At 41.4% G+C, this 17,925-nt stretch overlaps 1 protein-coding gene and 1 long non-coding RNA gene across 7 annotated transcripts in view; one reads left to right on the plus strand and one right to left on the minus strand.

Annotated features, from left to right (window-relative positions):
* The window catches only part of LOC139106073 (uncharacterized), a 278,883-nt gene that overhangs the window by 175,885 nt on the left and 85,073 nt on the right, over positions 1–17,925 (plus strand). For both annotated transcript variants that reach the window (XM_070662553.1, XM_070662554.1), the window contains exon 6: positions 5,282–5,471. In XM_070662553.1, coding sequence (XP_070518654.1) covers positions 5,282–5,471 — 190 coding nt within the window. The remainder of the gene's footprint in view (positions 1–5,281; positions 5,472–17,925) is intronic.
* Positions 1–17,925, minus strand: part of LOC139106076 (uncharacterized) — a 156,801-nt gene that overhangs the window by 16,250 nt on the left and 122,626 nt on the right. The gene's annotated exons all lie outside the window — the stretch shown is intronic.

Below are 17,925 nucleotides of genomic sequence, written 5' to 3' on the forward strand. Positions count from 1 at the left end.
CTCTCGAATGTGCTCTCCATCTATCCCGGCGGGATTCCGCCGGTGTTTTCTTTCCGTTTCCGGGCAACCGAACAGAGAAAGGTGCGTGATGGAGTTCTGGTGGAACGGGACAGAACGACAGACGGGGTGGAGTTAAAGGGGGGAGGGTGGATAAGGGGGAGCGCGACCACGGTGGTGCAAACGGGATTGGCGAGTTTGCCGAGCCACCGCGTCGCGCACTTCGGGCACGGGCGCGAAGTAAAAAGAGACGAGAACGGGCTGTTACGTAATTTATGGAGTGGTTACACATTGCCTGTGGCTGGTATTCTCATCCCTCGCCTCCGGGGGCTTGATCGCATAACGATTTGCGCTCTCTCAAGTGCGTGCACCGAGAAGAATTATTCAAACATTTGTCGCATCGAGAGTGATATGCGCGGCTGCGAAAAGCGAATTTTAAGAACGGTAAAAAAAAAGCGGAAGAGTTATCGCGAGATAAATGTATCTTGGCGGAAAAATTAATCGTCTCGCGCTCTACAATATATGCAATGTAAAGAACAAAGATTCTCATAATGTGTAACACGCGTAAAACGTACTTTTATTTCTTTCTTTTTCTTTCCGTGCTTTTTAGGTTTAATTTAAGCATAACAGACTCTTCTGTAACTTTATTATCTCGTCATTTTAAGTCTCCGTTACAAAAATATCTTTTTATTATCGTGTAGCGTATATATTTGGTTTCAGGGTAGAATTCTAAATCGCACTGTTCTGAAGTGTATTTTGCCATTTTGTAATTTACCTGCCATAGAAAGACTCGTCCAAAAGCCGAGCGCGTTTGAAGCGAGAGCGATGTAAAATTTATAGATCGTAGAGCCAGCGTAAGAGGCTTAACTTTTTGAGCGATAATACTTCACTAGTAATAGGTCGGGAGCCGGATTCACGTAATAATACGATTACTGATATCGGTTGCAACGGGTAGGGAGAGTCGAATTTAAACTACAATTATCCCCCGCTATGAGATACCGTGGAGTGCAACGCGCGTGATAACCTCAGACACGCTGTCGATGCTCTCGCGTAACAATACGAGGGAGGGGAAAGAAAAGAAAAAAAAAAAAAGAGCTTCCTTCGCGAGCGTTGTGCGCCTATAAAAGTGTTGGAGATTTTGCACCGGCCGTCCATTAAGGTGTTTACAGAACGACGGGGAGCTTTGTAACTTCCTGCAGGCAGGAAAAGCAGTTAATGAGGATGCAAATTTAATCCGTCCGGAAGAAATTTCGTTTGCCGTCAGTCTCGACAAATAATTTGTCGTGGCTTGGTGAATCTGATAACTTTCAACGTCATCGGTAGCTATCAAAACCCTTTCGTGTAAAAGACAGCTCGAGGTATCACTGACAAAACTCGATATTAATGTTCGTCAATGCGACACAACAATATATAATTTCTAAGTTGTAAAAAAAAAAATAAAATAAAATAAAGGAAAGAACGACTTTAATGAGTAAAAGATATTTTACATAATTTTGATACTCGTGGCGTCTAGTGTGGCGAGTGTTAGTCTTGGGCGGGCTGTTTAATTAATCCGCCACCTAGAAAAATCTCCCGCTGGAAACTCGTAAAAGCTCGTCACGTGCGGCTCGTCAAAAGTTTTTAATTCACGCGCCCGCGTTGATATCGAATGTGTCGCGTCGCGAAATACGCGACTTTACTAACGGGGACGGACGTTTAGAGCGATTCGTGCCATAATTTCCTTGATGAAACCGAGATACGTGGCGGATTGCCAAGAAGGGCGGTGTATCTCGACCTCCCCCCCGTCTGTTCCCTCGGGGGTGGCCGGCGAGTGTCCGTTCGCTCGTAAATAACATCGCGAATTAAGCGTGTAATTTCCACGCGAAATACGAGCGGACCCCGCGGGCCCTCACGGTTCTACACGTGATACTTTTATTACCGTAAAAACGCGCGCTGCGAAAAATTTACGATCGCTCGACATGCGGCGCGACAAATCGTGAAACGTGTTTTTCGCGGCCGAACGACGAATGTTTAATGCTACATCGAAATCTCCGCTGGGAAAATCAGTCAATACGGCTGAAATTAGTCATTTCACGAAAAGCATTTCAAATACGGGTGGGCAAATAAATGACTTTTACAGAGCGCGGGTCCAGACACCGCCGAACGATTATAGAAGTTCAAATAAAATTTAATTTTGAAGAGCTAGTCTATTGCTTCGAAATTTTCTTTATCTATCACGTTAGTTGGGCGAGATGTCGATTACAATCCCAGTAATTTTCATATTTTTATTTGTAATAGCGTACTTTTAGGTATCGCATATTATCACAGAATACAATGAAAATTGAAATGCAACATTTGGATGTAAAAGTACATTTCGCACGTGTAATCAATAGATTTGCGATATCAACTATGGAGATTAATGCGACGTCATATTTTTTTTTTTTTTTTTTTGCGCGTGCAGTTTAATATTCCATTTATATCGGCATTTTGTGCCTCGCTTTTAAGATATTAAATGTCAATGACAACGGTAAATATGGGGATTTCGGCGATATTTCATTGGAGGTTTTGAATACATGTATGAGACCCAGTACGCATCTGTTCCTCCTGATTGATGAAATAGATTGCGTCTTTGTGACACACACCTGCGTCTACCACATTCGTTCGCGTTCTATCTTGGATTTTCCTTAGGCACATATTGCGAAGTATAGAAGATACATTACTTTTAGAATAGGCTTTCCGGTTGCTTTCGTAACCTTACGACCGTCAGCTCGCGATGCGATACTTTACAATTTACATTTTATTTTAACATTTTAATTTTATTTAATTAATTTTATTAAACGTTTAACTACTTAACGAATAAATATTTCGATGCACAATTCAGGTAATACAAATGTATTACTTACAAGTTATTAAATTTTTAACTGCTGTTTTACATGCCTGTCAATTTTTCTTTGCGTTGAATTTTCGTTACCGCGTAATGTTGAAAAAATGCTTATTCGTCGGTGGCTCTCAAGCCGCTAATGAGACAGACTGCTTAATTGTGTTTGCGTTCATTACAGAAATATTTCGCTGAGATCAGTCATGTTTTATTACGCATTCTACGTCTCATGAAGAATGCGCGGCAGTATTTGATGTTATTTTGCTGACAATTATTCCACAATATTTCAACCAAATTGGTATAGGTACGCATTCATGGTAAAAAAAAAAAAAAATAAAATTGCAAAATAAAATGTCTAATAAAATTGAAAAATATAATGTCTAAATGATCTAACTATCTTTTCTGGCATAGACTCAGTATCGTTTTACGGCCGTAAAATAGAAGATATCCACATTGAAGAAAAAAAAAAAAAGCAAAGTACTATCTAAACATAGTCAAAAAGTTTGGACGTGACTAATTGTTCAGCAAAGTTCACTCTCTATAAGCCCTCACGTTTTTCCCTTCCCGCAATTCGTCTGAAAAAGAACCGTAAATAATTAAACCGAATATAAAACTCGGTCTTTCGCGAGACAGTATTTTGTTTTGTGTTAAAAAAAAATTAAAAAATTGCATAAATTTTCGGAGCACGTAACACAACGCCGTCAGCCTCACAGACGGTGCCCGTGCTTGTTAAAAACGACACGACGAGCCGCGATCTCGCGGATCTTGTACAGTCGCTTTTTTTTTCCCCGCTCTGTCGCTGCCATTTATTGCGCGCAACAGCGTAGATAGTGCGCGAAAACAATCCTTTAGAACGTACCGGCAAAACATTCCGCTTGTCAATGGATGTTACGCGGCTGCGACGAGCCGTGCGCACGCGTTACGCGAATTTGGCGTCGTTGAACCTAAATAAAAAAAACACCCGAAAGCTTTTGCGCTATATTTGCCGGGCACTATAATTGCCTTAAGGGTTTTACACGGTTTGCACGCGCTGCGTGCGTATTCTGGCTATCCGAGACGGGATTGAGAATTTTTAACTGGTTTCGTAATTAACTTTGAAACATTCTTTTTTTTGCGTGGCATGGCATTTTGTCATTTTGCACAAATTATTCTCAATTCCACTTAATTGAATGGTATTAATTCTTTCATTGCTAACGTTTTGTAATTTAATATTGAGAAACCGAAAAAGGAGAGAAAAAAAAAAGTAAATTAAAACATACATTTTTTTTCAACTGCAAATATGACACGTAACGTTACTGTGTATTGCTGTTGTTTGCTGTACAAATTTATAAATACTCCCTGATCAAACATTTACTCAGACTTTATTTTAAAAAGATATTATGCAGCAGAAACTTTAAGAACCGCTACTTTAGGGAAGTATAAAACACGTTTTTATACTTTATCGATTTTGAAAGCTGCGACCATCTAACCAAAATTCTATTATTTCACTGGGCTGCAAAGGGACTTGGGTTTGAACGGCGTGATAAAGTCATTCGATCTCTCTTTCTCTCTTTCCAAGATCAACTTTGAAATCTATTACAGAAATCGTCGACCAGCACATGTCGCAATTCTCGTAAGTCGTTTCACGCGTCGTTCGTTTGCACCTGCTCGAGCGGAAGCGAAAGACCGGCGAACGACGTGATTCGCCTGATGGACGGACGCGATCCGGCCGGCGCAGTGACTGCGTTTCGCGACGATAACTGCGTCCCGACCGATCGCTCGTGGCATCCCCCATACTTTCCATTTTTTATGACACTTCACGAGCCGACGGAGACGCCTACCGCAGAAGCGCGAGAATGCGAGGGGGAGGATCCGACCTCGTCGCGTCGACCTCGGGGGCGAGCGAGTGCGCGAGAGAGGTCGCTGGTATTTCCAATTTCACAGAGCGTGGGTTAACGAGGCCCACGAGGGGTGAAGAGAAGTTAGGGCAACCACCCTGCGTAACTCCCCTACCCGCCGCCAAAACTGACGCCGACATCGGGCACCAGCGAGCGCTCTCGCTCCCGGTACACCCCTTTAAACGCAGCTACCTCGGCGCACGACCGCGCGACCGGAGGTTCCGGCACATTACCTTCGCTGATTACCAAGCTCGCCCCGCGGAGTATGTCACCTAGTCACCCTCGAGACACATACCTTCCGAAATACGGCGACCCTTCCGCAGGTACGGCCGCCAAGTCTGTCGAACCAAGTGCCGCCCGAGAAAGTGAAAGCGAAAGTAAAATGTCGCTAGATGGAAGCGTTCGACAGTTCTTGCATTCGCGTTCGAATTTTATAATGGCACGTAAAATTAGAATATTAATATTTAATGTCAACGGCGATAATTTTACAATAACTAATACATGATCGATGATATGAGAATATTAAATTACAGAATTGTTTGTATTACAGGGCGGCACAGAAATTGAATCTGTCATCGAGCCCTCATCGCAAGCGACGTTCTGGCGACGAAAACATCGGACCTGACGAGGTGCCCATTTTTCCCAATGGATACGCCGCGCTTCTTCTCAAGTCACCACCTCCGGCACCACCCGCCCTACTCAGGAGGATAGGAGTAAAGGAGCTCACCGGGATCGGCAAGGTAAGCCCTTATCGATATCGCAGCCTCGGGCGCAGGCGACCAAGTTTCAGTCGCTACTTTGGAAAATACCCGACCATGAATTTCCCCGACCGATCGCTTCCATCACACCAATGGTGAAATCTATATAGACGTCTTTCCTCGAGATAACTCTGCGTGTAGATGTATACGCACACGTATAACTTTTACACAATTGAGTTTTATAAAAATAAAAATATAGAAGACTCCACGTACTACATAAAAAAAAAAAACTGGGCTATTCAAAAATTTATTTGCAAAATTTCGTACGTAAATTGTAAAGAAAATTATTTTTAAGAAATAGCTGCTCGATATAACGAATTAAAAATTTTAATATTTACGGTTGCACAGTAAGCTGCCTTTGAAATCGTTTAATCAGGTACGTAGTCGGAGCGTGTACACATTGCGTGATAATGCCGTCTGCGTTTCGATAGGATTTCCGCGTAGTTTAATCGGGGCAGAAAAGCCCGCAGCAGAGACTTTCGCATAGCCGTCTGATCCGGAAGCAAGGACGACTTCCGGTGGTTTCGTTTGCGCGGCGCTTACCGTAAATCCGCGGCCGTTCAATTTCCACCACGGGAGTGGAAGTGAGAGAGAGCGTGGGGTCCCCGCGTCAATTAGGTAAAATGAGTGGTTGATTTAATCAACAAGTATTATTGAATCGCGTGGATACAATGAACGCGGTACCGGTTTCGTATATTATCAAGCGTTTCCCTTCGATTTTAACGTTGCGCAATTGTTCGATTGTCCACTCCGTACGACATTTGGGCCCACGTTCAGTAGGAAGGTTGCCGCGCGTACAAATCTTCGCGTGGGCGTGCGATTTGAAATGCAGATGAGCGTCTCGCGCTGCTATAAGCCGCCTGAGTGCCGCCTGTACTCCGCGCGCTCCGAAACTACAACCCTTTCGCCGTTTCCATTCTCCGTTCGTCGGCGAGAGAGACGCGGGTAGAACGGACGGGGCAAGAGGTGAGGAGGGGGGGAAGGGAGGCGTCGAATATCCGGTTTAAACTATCAAACTGGATATCCGCAACGGAAGCCCTCGGAAACGGTCCCAAGTTCGGCAAACGCGCTGGAAACGCGAATAGAGATGGCGAAGATAGAGATTGGGTGGAGCGAATCGGGTTATCCGAGAGCTCTCTCGACTTTCAATCGCGCTTGTAGACTCGCGCCGATATAGCCGGGGCTGCGTGTACGTCTCCGGTGTCCCTAAGCACTTTATCTGCATGCAAGTCCGTGCAGATCAACATCTATATTCTACCCACAGTGTCACAGGTTTCGCGCAGTAAAAATTACATAAAATATCTGAGACGTTTGGCAAATCTGAGACGAGGAGGTTGTTTTTTGTAAAATAAAATTTAATTATGTATGCGTCGCAATAGCATGTAAAGTCGTGATTAAATAATTAAAAAAAAAAAAAAAAAGATAAAAAATAGTTTAATTATACTATTCGATTATTTAATTCAATTATCGAGTGTATCATACATGGTAAATTACAAGAGGTAACATGATGGCTTTGTATTAAGTTTACGCGCCTAGTAAAGTGGAACAGGATTGATCAGTGTGTTGATAAAATCGGACGAAACGAACTGAGAGCTTGACATATAATCTACAGAGTGTACAGACGCGGTATGCTTAAATATTTGCATAGTGGATAACGACGAGGATCACGCGGCGACGACAAAGCGATTTAACCGGTCTGAGTGTAGAGCCATCCGTGTCTTGTAACGGGAAATATATTTTGCAAGTACGCGGTGAAAGAGGTATGGCACGGTATGACCAACATGAAATTTCTCCGCGACACTCAATTACGATCGAATTATACGGGGATATACAAGATCTACATTAAATTTTCGAAATATTTTTACGAATTTAAAATTAGCCGAATTAAAATGCTATTAAGTAGTTATTTAAAAATTAAAAATAAAACTTTTATTCAATTAATTTTTTTTTTCCTAATTAAGGGATATCGAAATTTAGATTTATCTAGTTCTCAAGAACGATGTAAGGTTTTGATAATAAAAGATTTCAACATAGTTACCTTTCAGAGTGCAAGTTTTATAAACGGTGACTCGATAATTTATGACGGGATTGTTAATAACTCTGCGCGGTTCCGTTCGCCGGCAACGACGGGCGATTTTCTTGCAGTCGAAGGAAATCCTAAGGGAGCTTAATACGGCCGAGTCTCAGAAATTCCGGCGAAGCGTGGGCCACGGTGTACTATTACATGAAAGGGATGCTCGTTATGTTTCGAGACGGTGCATCTCTCAGCGGAATAAAAGCTGGCAGTTGCGTCGTCGCACAGCCGGCGACCCGATAGACAGAATTGTTTTTCGAATTAATTTGTCAGAAATAACGGCTTATTGTTTACTGGCGGGCGAAGCTAATTAAAGTAAAGAAGACGCCGACCGCGGAAGGATGCGAAGGTAAAGCGCCGTTTCTTCGGTAGACCGGCCATATTGTTACGCGGAGAACTTCTCCGGGAACTAAGTCGCTCCGCTTTTCCACTCCCCCGTTACCCTCACCCCGTCCTCCCTTCCCCCCCCCCTCGTGCGGTATCTTCTGAAAGGAAATATCCTTCAGCGGGAAATAAAGTTTGCCCACTGAAAGCACCAGCGCTAAGCGCGTTTGATTCGCATTAATTAACGAGCTTTACCGCAATCTGATGTCGATTCCTTGGATTTCGGTTTATTCAACCCCTCGATTATCTGCCTATTTCTACGAAAAATTTGTTATGCGAGTAAATAAAAAATTTTAATATAATTTTAATTGTACAAGGTCGAACTGGTAATAATTTAGACATATAATTTACAATACAATTTTTTAATTAATTTTTCCTAGGGTTTATATTTAATATCTCTACGCAATATATTATGTTTGTAATGTGCCGTACACGTTTTATCGAGCACGTTCATATGCGACGAGTGCCCTGACGATTCTGCTGTCGCATGATTTCACCTCCAACGAACGTCTCCAACTCATAATGTCGCGGTCTTATAAATAGATCCCAACTTACCGCGGGTAATTACCATTTTCACAATAAGCGATGGAACTGTGCATGCGGGAGCTGCTTTCGCGAGGGATCTGTCGGATATTTAGTATCCTCGCCGGAGAGGAGAGAGATACGAATTAAAGCCATTCGCGTAAAATGGAGAACGCACGCGATGCTTTACCACGGCTTCGTTCTCGTTTAGAAGACGAGTTGTCTGCAGTTACGAGTGGTCGCTCGCCTCGTATCTAAGCACGCCTACGTTTGAGCGCGTTTTGCCAGAACGTCAGAGGGGACTTTAGAGTCGCCGCAATCCCGTTCCCTTTCTATCCTCCGTTACTGTTTCCGGCGGTACTTTCGGCCCGCCCTGCCCGGATTCCAATTTGTACCTCGGAGTATCGCGGCTGGTCATTTTAACCAAAGACGAGACAAAGCTGCAATATTATACCAATAATGGCTCGGATATCGCAACGCGAACATCATGCGCTGAGATGTGCAAGATCGCTTCGATCACGATAGAGTATTTATACGTCAGACGATGAGCTTTAACGCCGTCTCGTCAAGAAATGATCAGGATTACATTTTGGATTATCTGATAAATATAATTTCCATCTCTGTTTTCCACTCGTTGCGTACAAATTTTTATGTTACGTGAAATTAATATGAATCTCTGTATTATGTTTGTTATAATGAAAAAATTTAAATTAAAATATTAATAAAAAAAAAAATGTATGTTATTATTTGTCTCATGTTTATCAATTAGTATTGATAGAAAAACTATTTTATTAGTACAGTTGATGGGCACACAATATAATTTCGTGGTTTATTTCCGCCTGGAGACTATTTTCATTATCAGACTAGTCGTCCTGAATCGAGATCAAATTTTAGTTACGGTAGAGAAGATATAGTTAGAAAGAGATCGCATGCGATACAAGCCGGATACGTCCAAAGATGCGAGGGGGTGGCAGATTTATGGAGAAGAATACGATCCCGTGCGCAATACACAAAGCTTTAGAAACCTCCGAGAAATCGTTCCCTTAATTCGCGAGGAACGGCAAGGCAACTAACATATACTCAAATGTTTTAGTATTTGAGAAAGAAATACTGCATTGTATTTGCTGTATTTCACAGATTAGAAAATTTTTCGACTCACGCCAGGCGTTTTTACTTTTCCTCGCTTTAACATAGGAATTTTACCGAAATAAAGTAATCACGTGCGATTTCCTTACTAAAGAGAAAAATTATATACTTTTTTATTTGCGCGGAGAGAGAAATCAAATTTATAGTGTTACAAAAATCCAGATAGTTTGTGATTACACATAATTATGCATAATTCAGCGGAATTATATCTCATATGCGATAAACCATTAGTAATAGCACGCGAGGGAGAAATCGTTGCATGTTTCTTGATACTTCGTATAATGATCGGTACGCACGAGTCGCCGGTGTCGGTCGTCGATGGAAATGTACATCGCGGTGATCAATTTTACGTGGGCACTCCGCGGCGAGCCTAATAACAGACGAATATTAGGAAATCTCTGCGGAATCTCTTACTTCTATCACGCGGGCGCACGCGAGGATCGATCGATCGTCTTTATTCTGACGTGTCGCCTCGAAGGCACGCGAAAAGGACATGCGCAATTTCGTCTGAGGAAGCTGCTGACCAGAACACGTCGCGGTTAGCGGTTCGAACCTACGCATTTGCCGAGCTTTATTGAAATGTCCGGTCTTAGGCTTCCCTCGCTACGGTCACGTCGTTACGAGCAAGACGAAAGGGAAGTCGGTCGCCCTAGACACCCTTTCTGACCCTAGAATGCCTAATGAGGACCTCTGATTTCACCCAAAGTCCCGCTCGGACGTTGCACCCTAAATTCTAGCCAATCGTGCGTGGTATTAAATACTGAGATCGAACTTGAAGTTTATTATTATTATTTTTTAATTCGCGTATCGTATTGTCGAAAGAAAATACCGTAGCCTCTAAAAACGACGATTTTACATCGACATCTCTAAAAATTCTTTTATAAATTATAATTTTTAAAGTAATTAATGTAAAAAAAAATTTTTTTTTTTTGTTTTTTTGCTAAGTATAATGTTCCGTTTCAACGTTCGCAGATTACACTGAGAAGATTATATTCAAAGGCATGGTTTTGTCACTTATTCTCATATAATATTAATAACTTTTGCTACTCTTTATAGATCCTTTTTTGCGAACGCTATCCGCACCCTTGTTAATTTCGTTTTCTGCACGCGTTGCTCTAATACCGGGCGTTAACAAGGTTCCGCCAATGGGGTTATTTTAATAATGAATTAATCTAGGAGGCATTATACAGGAAGAGACGAAGTAGGGGTGTTTGCGGACAGTCCATAGGGACTACCAGACCACGTGGGCCACGTGGTACCCACAGGATAATTGGAGGTCACTGTGGTTTTAGGGACTCCTCGAGTCCCTCGCGAACTATTCTAGAGGAGCACCTAAATACGGACTACGCTCGACGCTTTGACTCGCATAATTATCCGGATTTCTGCTTCGATTTGTCGTGCAGTAATTAAGGAATAGCGACTGCGGTGATATACTGTGCAAACCGCGGCGTTATCGCCGGACGATTAAACGTATTTTACGACTACGGTGGTAATTCATGAGTTCACTAAGCTCAGATCAAATTGAATTTTAAAATGACATTTTACTTAAATTTTCGAAGGATAATATGTTTAACTAATTTTATTTTATTATTCGCTAGATTATATGAAATAATACGTATATCTTTAAGATAACGTAAAAAATATATTTAGAATAATTAATGTTTTTTTAAGACGATTAAGATGTTTCTTTTTTTTCCTTAATTTTTCTAAATTTGTATTTATTATAATTACCGAATTAAATAATACGTATATTATATATTTACAAGTTGTGTTAAAATATATTTTTATAAATTATGTGCGGTTGTCATATCTGTAGATATACTATTAGATGGTTGATCTACAAATATTCTGGAAATAGTCCGATTGGCATTTAATTAATGAAAAGACTTCGATTAGATGGAGAGAGGAAATCAAATTAGCGGTAGAAGGAGAAACGGTTAGTAAAGTAAAGTACGAGAAAAACCATTTTGTTGTTAGCTCCCGGTATTATCGATTTGTACTTTTTTACGAATGTCCCCACCACAAAAGAAACTCACTGCGATTAATGTTCTTTTACTCAGCCGTATTCTGTTACTCGTTATTTATGATCCGTCTAATGACTTCATCCAATTAGTGACCTATCAAATGCAGACTTTCGATTATACCGAAAAGTTACTAATAATGCATTCCTTACTTTTATACTAAATGCAACGCAAATCAATCTTATTCTTATATCTTAATTAAAGGAATTAATTTTAATTACGTAAAATTCACTCAAAAAGTCTTTATCAAACGTTGAGAAAGTACAGATTAAAGAGAATTCTAAACTAGTACTCTTCTTTACATTATAAGATTTTTAATGACAAAGACGTAGAACAAACCCTGCGCGCGCCTCGGAGAGGCGAATGCATAAGTAAGGATATAACTTACTAAGGAAAAAGGAGACGTAATCACAGGTACTTTTCGCACATTGAAAATGGGGAGGAGAAGGAAGGTTTTCGCGTTGTACGCAAATGCGTATCACTTTCGGAATGAACAGAGCTGCTTCTGCGTATGTGCGTATCACTCAACCGCTGGAAAAGGACAGAAATAAAAAAGAGTGAGAGAGAGAGAAGGTAGTGAGGGAACGTACATAGCTCGCGCGCGGCACGTACGCCCGCCTTCACCCCCCATTCCACCCTCCCGGTCATCTGTACGTCTCTCTCTCTTTCTCTCATCTCTACACGATTCAACGCGTTATAAAAAATTTTCTATGCCGAATATTAATTGGAAACTGAACCGATACCGAACCTCAAATTCCTTCTCCTTGACAGCTGACGTTTGCTGCCGTTTTATTTCTACGAAAATTAAATTTGCAGCGATATTAATAGTAGCCTTGAATAAAGCGAGGGGTTTAACACTGCTTTTCATTAAGAGCCCTTCGTACGTCTTCCCGTCGATGTTTATGTAACACGCGTGAATTTCGCCGGGGCAAATGTTTCGAAATGAATTCCTGTTTAATTTAACTGCCGAGAAATGCGTTTCTCCCACGGGACGCCCACCACCGGGGCCAAATAAACCAATTAATAATTATCACGCGATCCCGTTTGACCCTGCATCGACGTGATCAATTCTCCATAGCGATAAGAATGAAGCATTTATGGAATATCTGAAAAATTCTGTTATTGTATACTGTACGCACGCTTGCGATAATCGCGATCATTTGCCGCGGACATCAATGCGTTCTTCTGTATCGAAATAATACCAGAGGATCAAAGAAATATAACACGTTGCAAAACATATATGTCGTAGTTGTGCAATTATTTCCAAGCTTGGTGTGAGTGCGATGCGCCTACACCGCGCACACATTAGTATATCCGTATGCAAATTAATCGTAATTACAACATTTGATTAAACCATTCGTAAACAAGATCGCTGTTTAGATTATAGCGATATCATTATTAGCGCGACATGTATTCGTTGAAATTCGCCTGATTATATTAATTTGGAAAGCACATTATTGTTTTATCGTCCTTTTCTAACGGACATGATGCGCAATGATAACAGCGCTAATTTTCATCGAAGATGTTCAGCATTAATGTGAAACGATGGTCAGAGGAAATTTGCAGTCCCGTCGTACAGAGTACATTTGTTAATGTATATCGCTTAAATCGCAGTATTCGCTATCGGTGCGCATTTCAGAGCTTATTCGGCGATTTGCTGGAGCGGATCGTTTGCGTTGCATATCTAGAAAGCGAGATTCCGGTTCTCAAGCGCATTAGTTCTTCGGTCCTAGCGTCCTGAGCTCGAATGCGCCCACGATGCTCGTTTCCGGGGTCACCGTCATAATTACACGTTTCTAAGCGACTTAACGAGCATCGGTATGTTCTAAATATACCGTCAGGTACCGTCCCGCCATTTCGAGATTAACTTAGGCTAAATGCACGTGTAACTTACGTCGCCGAAACCACTTTGCCTAAATGGCAAATCCATTAGTGACTGTTTAGTGTAAGTTGCCTGAGTGAATTAATACCTATGAATGCTTTTTTTTTTAATTCGAAAATAAATAAGTACATGATTTACATCATTTCGAAGACTGTACGATATAGTGCAGGAGATTATTTCCGGCAGTGTTATTTGAAACGATAATCGGCGCAGCTTTGAAATTGAAGCAAGGTTTCCGTATTAGATTTCTGCCTCTCTTTCTCTTTCTCTCTTTCTCTCTCTGTTTTTTTTTCCTTTTTCTTCCACTTTTATAACGCTGTACGCTTGCATGGCCTTTTCACGCTTCACGTGCAATTCGAAAAAGTACCTTCGGCACGAGCGACGAATCGGTCTGCCCACTTTCTGTTTGTTCGGCCGATGAATATCTCAGTGTAAACGGGACACGAGGTAAAACGGAAGTGCGCGTTACTCTGGGGGTAGCTCGCTCCGCCGGACCATCGCGAAAACGCTGTTTAATTTTGGCGAACACGTTTGTTACGCGTCCGGGGTTTCCGCTGTTTCATACTGTAGACGATTCGTCTGGGATAAAGAAATTGTTGTGAAAAACAAATCTTTGTGTTTCACTTGTACGACGCTAATAACATTAAAAAAAAAAAAAAAAAAAAATGTCGCGTACTTATTTTACATCAACAACCGGATTCACGAGAACTGGAAAAGTTTATGGCTAATTTTTATTTTAAAGAATAGCAGGTATTTCCAACTAGCAAAATTATTAACTAAGACTTAAACTGTCACAACCGCTCGCACGTGACGATTCACGGCAGTGCTCAGCCTTTCGATAACCGCAGGTCTCAGGAGAGCTCGCGGGACACCCTCTCTTTCAGTCTCTCCCGAGGACGTGGCGGCGACGGCGGGGGCGGTGGTGTCGGTTTAATAAATGTCCCTGACGCGTGGTCGGCAAGGGTACAAATCGCCTAGAACCGCAGACACAATGCTTAGTAATGGTGGTCGACGGGTTCGCGCAATGGGTCTCCCTCGGCCTGACAGGTTCTCCAGGTTGCTATACCTCGCGATGACCATTCGTTATACTGCTTGAACATCACTGCCGCGCCGATGTTCGCGCGCACGATCGCTGCGATTTGATTTCGGCACAAATCGGCGGACAAACGATCGTAATTAATCCCGGTCGTTGGCTCGCGGCGCGTCTGCCAGATGTTCCACCGGGGTCTATCGGAAACATCATCGTATTGATACCTTAGTATGACGGTGCCTGTAATTTGAGGATATTAATCCAGATGACGTAATCCGAGACAGCCAATTCGAATTCGGAGATGTTATATTCGAAAGCGTGAATTATTTAATAAAAAAATGCATATACGAGATGCGAATCGAAATTTTACTTAATGTATAATTTCACTAATGCGCGAGCTCTTTTCAAGTTCAACTATTGATATTTTACATATTCTCGTGTAGGGTGTCGTCGTTGAATTTTACAGCGAATGTTGTACACGCAACTGAGATTCTGAATAAACAATGTCGCCGATGCTTACACGAGCTGGGCCAGAATCCTTAAAGGATTCATGCGCGACTGGTACCTCGTGCGCTCGTATTCCCTTTGAATTTGTCTTTTTATGGTAGCGCAAAGTCGCATATTGCCTCGGCAAGCCTCGGCAAGTCCTTTATTACGACGCCGGTGCTAGTCAGTATTACATAAAGATGGTCGAGAACACGCGTGAAATATACAAAATCAGTCTGAGAGTAATACGTTTCCGGGACAGAGGTATGCATGGAAAATCGAGTTTCACTCGTCTGTTTATGACATTAGTTATGACGTTATTGCGTACGTGTATGTGCGACTGCATCGATCGGATGATAGAAATGCGTTTATAGATAAGTTGTTGTTGCAATATTGCCCTTAAAGTCTACCACAGCGATCTATTGAAGCGGATTACAACTTCGTTTCTTCGACTTTTGAGCTTATGTTACGTATTGCGAATCTATTGGAAAATAAATTGATTCCGTTCAGCTCCGACCACAATTTCGTTTACAAATTTACGATCTTGTTTCCGCGTAGCTTTGCGCTTTTCTATCTATGAATACATGATTATTAAATATCGATAGTGTAAAATGTGAAAAAAAAAGTTATCGTATCGATTTTTTTATTTGCGTCATATCGTCCGTTTTCAAAATTGAATTACTTGTCATTAATATGATAATTCACAAAGGTATAAAATAAATTCCTTTTTTTCATTATTTTTATAGCTAATTTTTAACGGTAGACCTAAAGTAATTGAAATAATTATTGCGAGCCAGTCTTGAAGATTCTTTTTGAATATCACGTCTGGTATGGAAACCTGTGAATCTACTAGATTTATAAAGTTGGATTAATTGGAAAATTAATAGTGTACCGGTAGAAAACCATTCAAACCAAACGAACCCAGCGAAACGTACGGGAAGAACAGAGGGCTGCGAGACGGATGCGCACGAAAAGGGTGGCGGGCGGGTGAGAGGAACGGCGGAACGGAGGGAAAATTGCGTCGCGAACGAGTAACACGAGTCGTTAGTGGCTAATCCGCCATAGGGGACGAAGGGGACACGTTTTGGACCGTTGGCGGCGTGCACCCACCCACCCTCCTAGGTCGCGTGAGCTCAAGAGTTGCGCGAAAACAAGAGGACAGCTTTTTGGGGCTCGCGAGAGAGGAGAGTTTAGTTTCGTATAGATGAGTGACGAGAGAGAGGAAGAGAGAGAGAGCAAGAGAAAGAGAGAGACAGAAAGGGAGGGAAAAACAGAGATGCACCGAGGGTCCAACCGAGAGGGCACGAACTAGTAGCGGGGGCTTTCTGTTGATTCAAGTGGGCACGTGATAAAAATGACAATGATGAGTTAATGCAATAACTGTGTACCTTCCGACCCTCGTTCGACTGGTGCCACGCACACTACAATTGTAGGCGTATCGTCGGTGTGCAATCGTGCGTGTAACGCACGCACACACGACCGGGCGATCGGACGACGACGGCGACGACGACGTGTTAGTATAATTTTCGGGGAGAGAAGTTCCTCGACGGGCGCGAGCGAGATGATAAAGGTGGCGCGTTAATTACCGATACAAGATTCAAATTTACGTGACTATCGTGCCGCGAGCTGAATTAACGACGGCAGTATCGAAGGCGAAGAAATTGATTTTAGTGACGCGCAGAGCGCCGAATAAATCTAGTAGATAAATATATTAAGACGCTTTTAATCTTTCCGTCTGATGCTTCGTTAATGGTATAAGTGATTCTAGTAAAAGAATTTTTTTTTTAATTACTTATCATTAATTAGCGTTCACGAGATACAGAATTTTCTTTACTACAAATTTCTTAAGTATTCATCGAAAGATTTTATTAATATTAATATTGTTTCATTCAAAAATGAACGAATGAGATCTCTACTTTTTTATCAAATATATCGTAGACGGATCACTATGGTACAAATAGATGGAACGGTATGTTACACGTAAAATTAATTGATTGGTGGACGCTCCTCGATACATATAATACATATATATTGTACATATGCACATATTGTATATATACACTCACATTTATACATATATTGTATATATACATATATATGCACGTGCATCCATTTCACTACTGAATTCAAGCAGACCAGTCTTTGTGGAAGCAGATTGGGGTAGAACGAATAATCGCTATTGCCGATGGAAGCCGTATTCCTGGTATTTAGCGCCGGCCGTTGCCAATTTACTTCGCGCGCACGATAAACCTAGCTGAACAGGATTAATGCCCGACAACGGCTACCCCTGGTCTTGCCTATGTCACTTTGCTAAAAACTTCTTTAAACGTTAATTTTTTTTTTTTTTTTTTTTGTTACAATTCTTAACACCGTTAAAAGTCCACAGCTTATACTTGATTGAAAATATCTACACCAATCTCTAATTTAGAATAAATAAAATTATGGAAAAGGAGGCATACATGTAAGAAAATTATATTTTTAATCTTCAAGTTCGATGTGTTTATCGTAAAATTATCTTCAATTCTACAATATAATATATATGCAAACTTTCTCTGTATTTTTATTTATTTTTTTTATTTTTTAATATTTCTGTAATTCTCCATTATCGCAAAATATTTCTCGCAGTTTACATAGTTCGAATACGATTAAGGCTGAACTGTAATGAAGCTTGATTATTAAAACGCGCGAGCGTCGGCTATCGATGAGGGAATTATCAATTATGTGCGACGAAATGGATTAACATAAATCGATCTCGTGACCGATTTAGCCGAAGCGTATTATACGTATATATGAATTTGAGAAACGGTAGTCTCGAAATACCGTCGTGAGGAGTTATTTACCGAGTTCTGACGTTTAAATAATTATAAATATATTCCCGTGTATTTTTTTTT

The sequence above is a fragment of the Cardiocondyla obscurior genome, linkage group LG10, assembly GCF_019399895.1.
Source record: "Cardiocondyla obscurior isolate alpha-2009 linkage group LG10, Cobs3.1, whole genome shotgun sequence".
In the NCBI taxonomy this organism is placed as follows: domain Eukaryota; kingdom Metazoa; phylum Arthropoda; class Insecta; order Hymenoptera; family Formicidae; genus Cardiocondyla; species Cardiocondyla obscurior.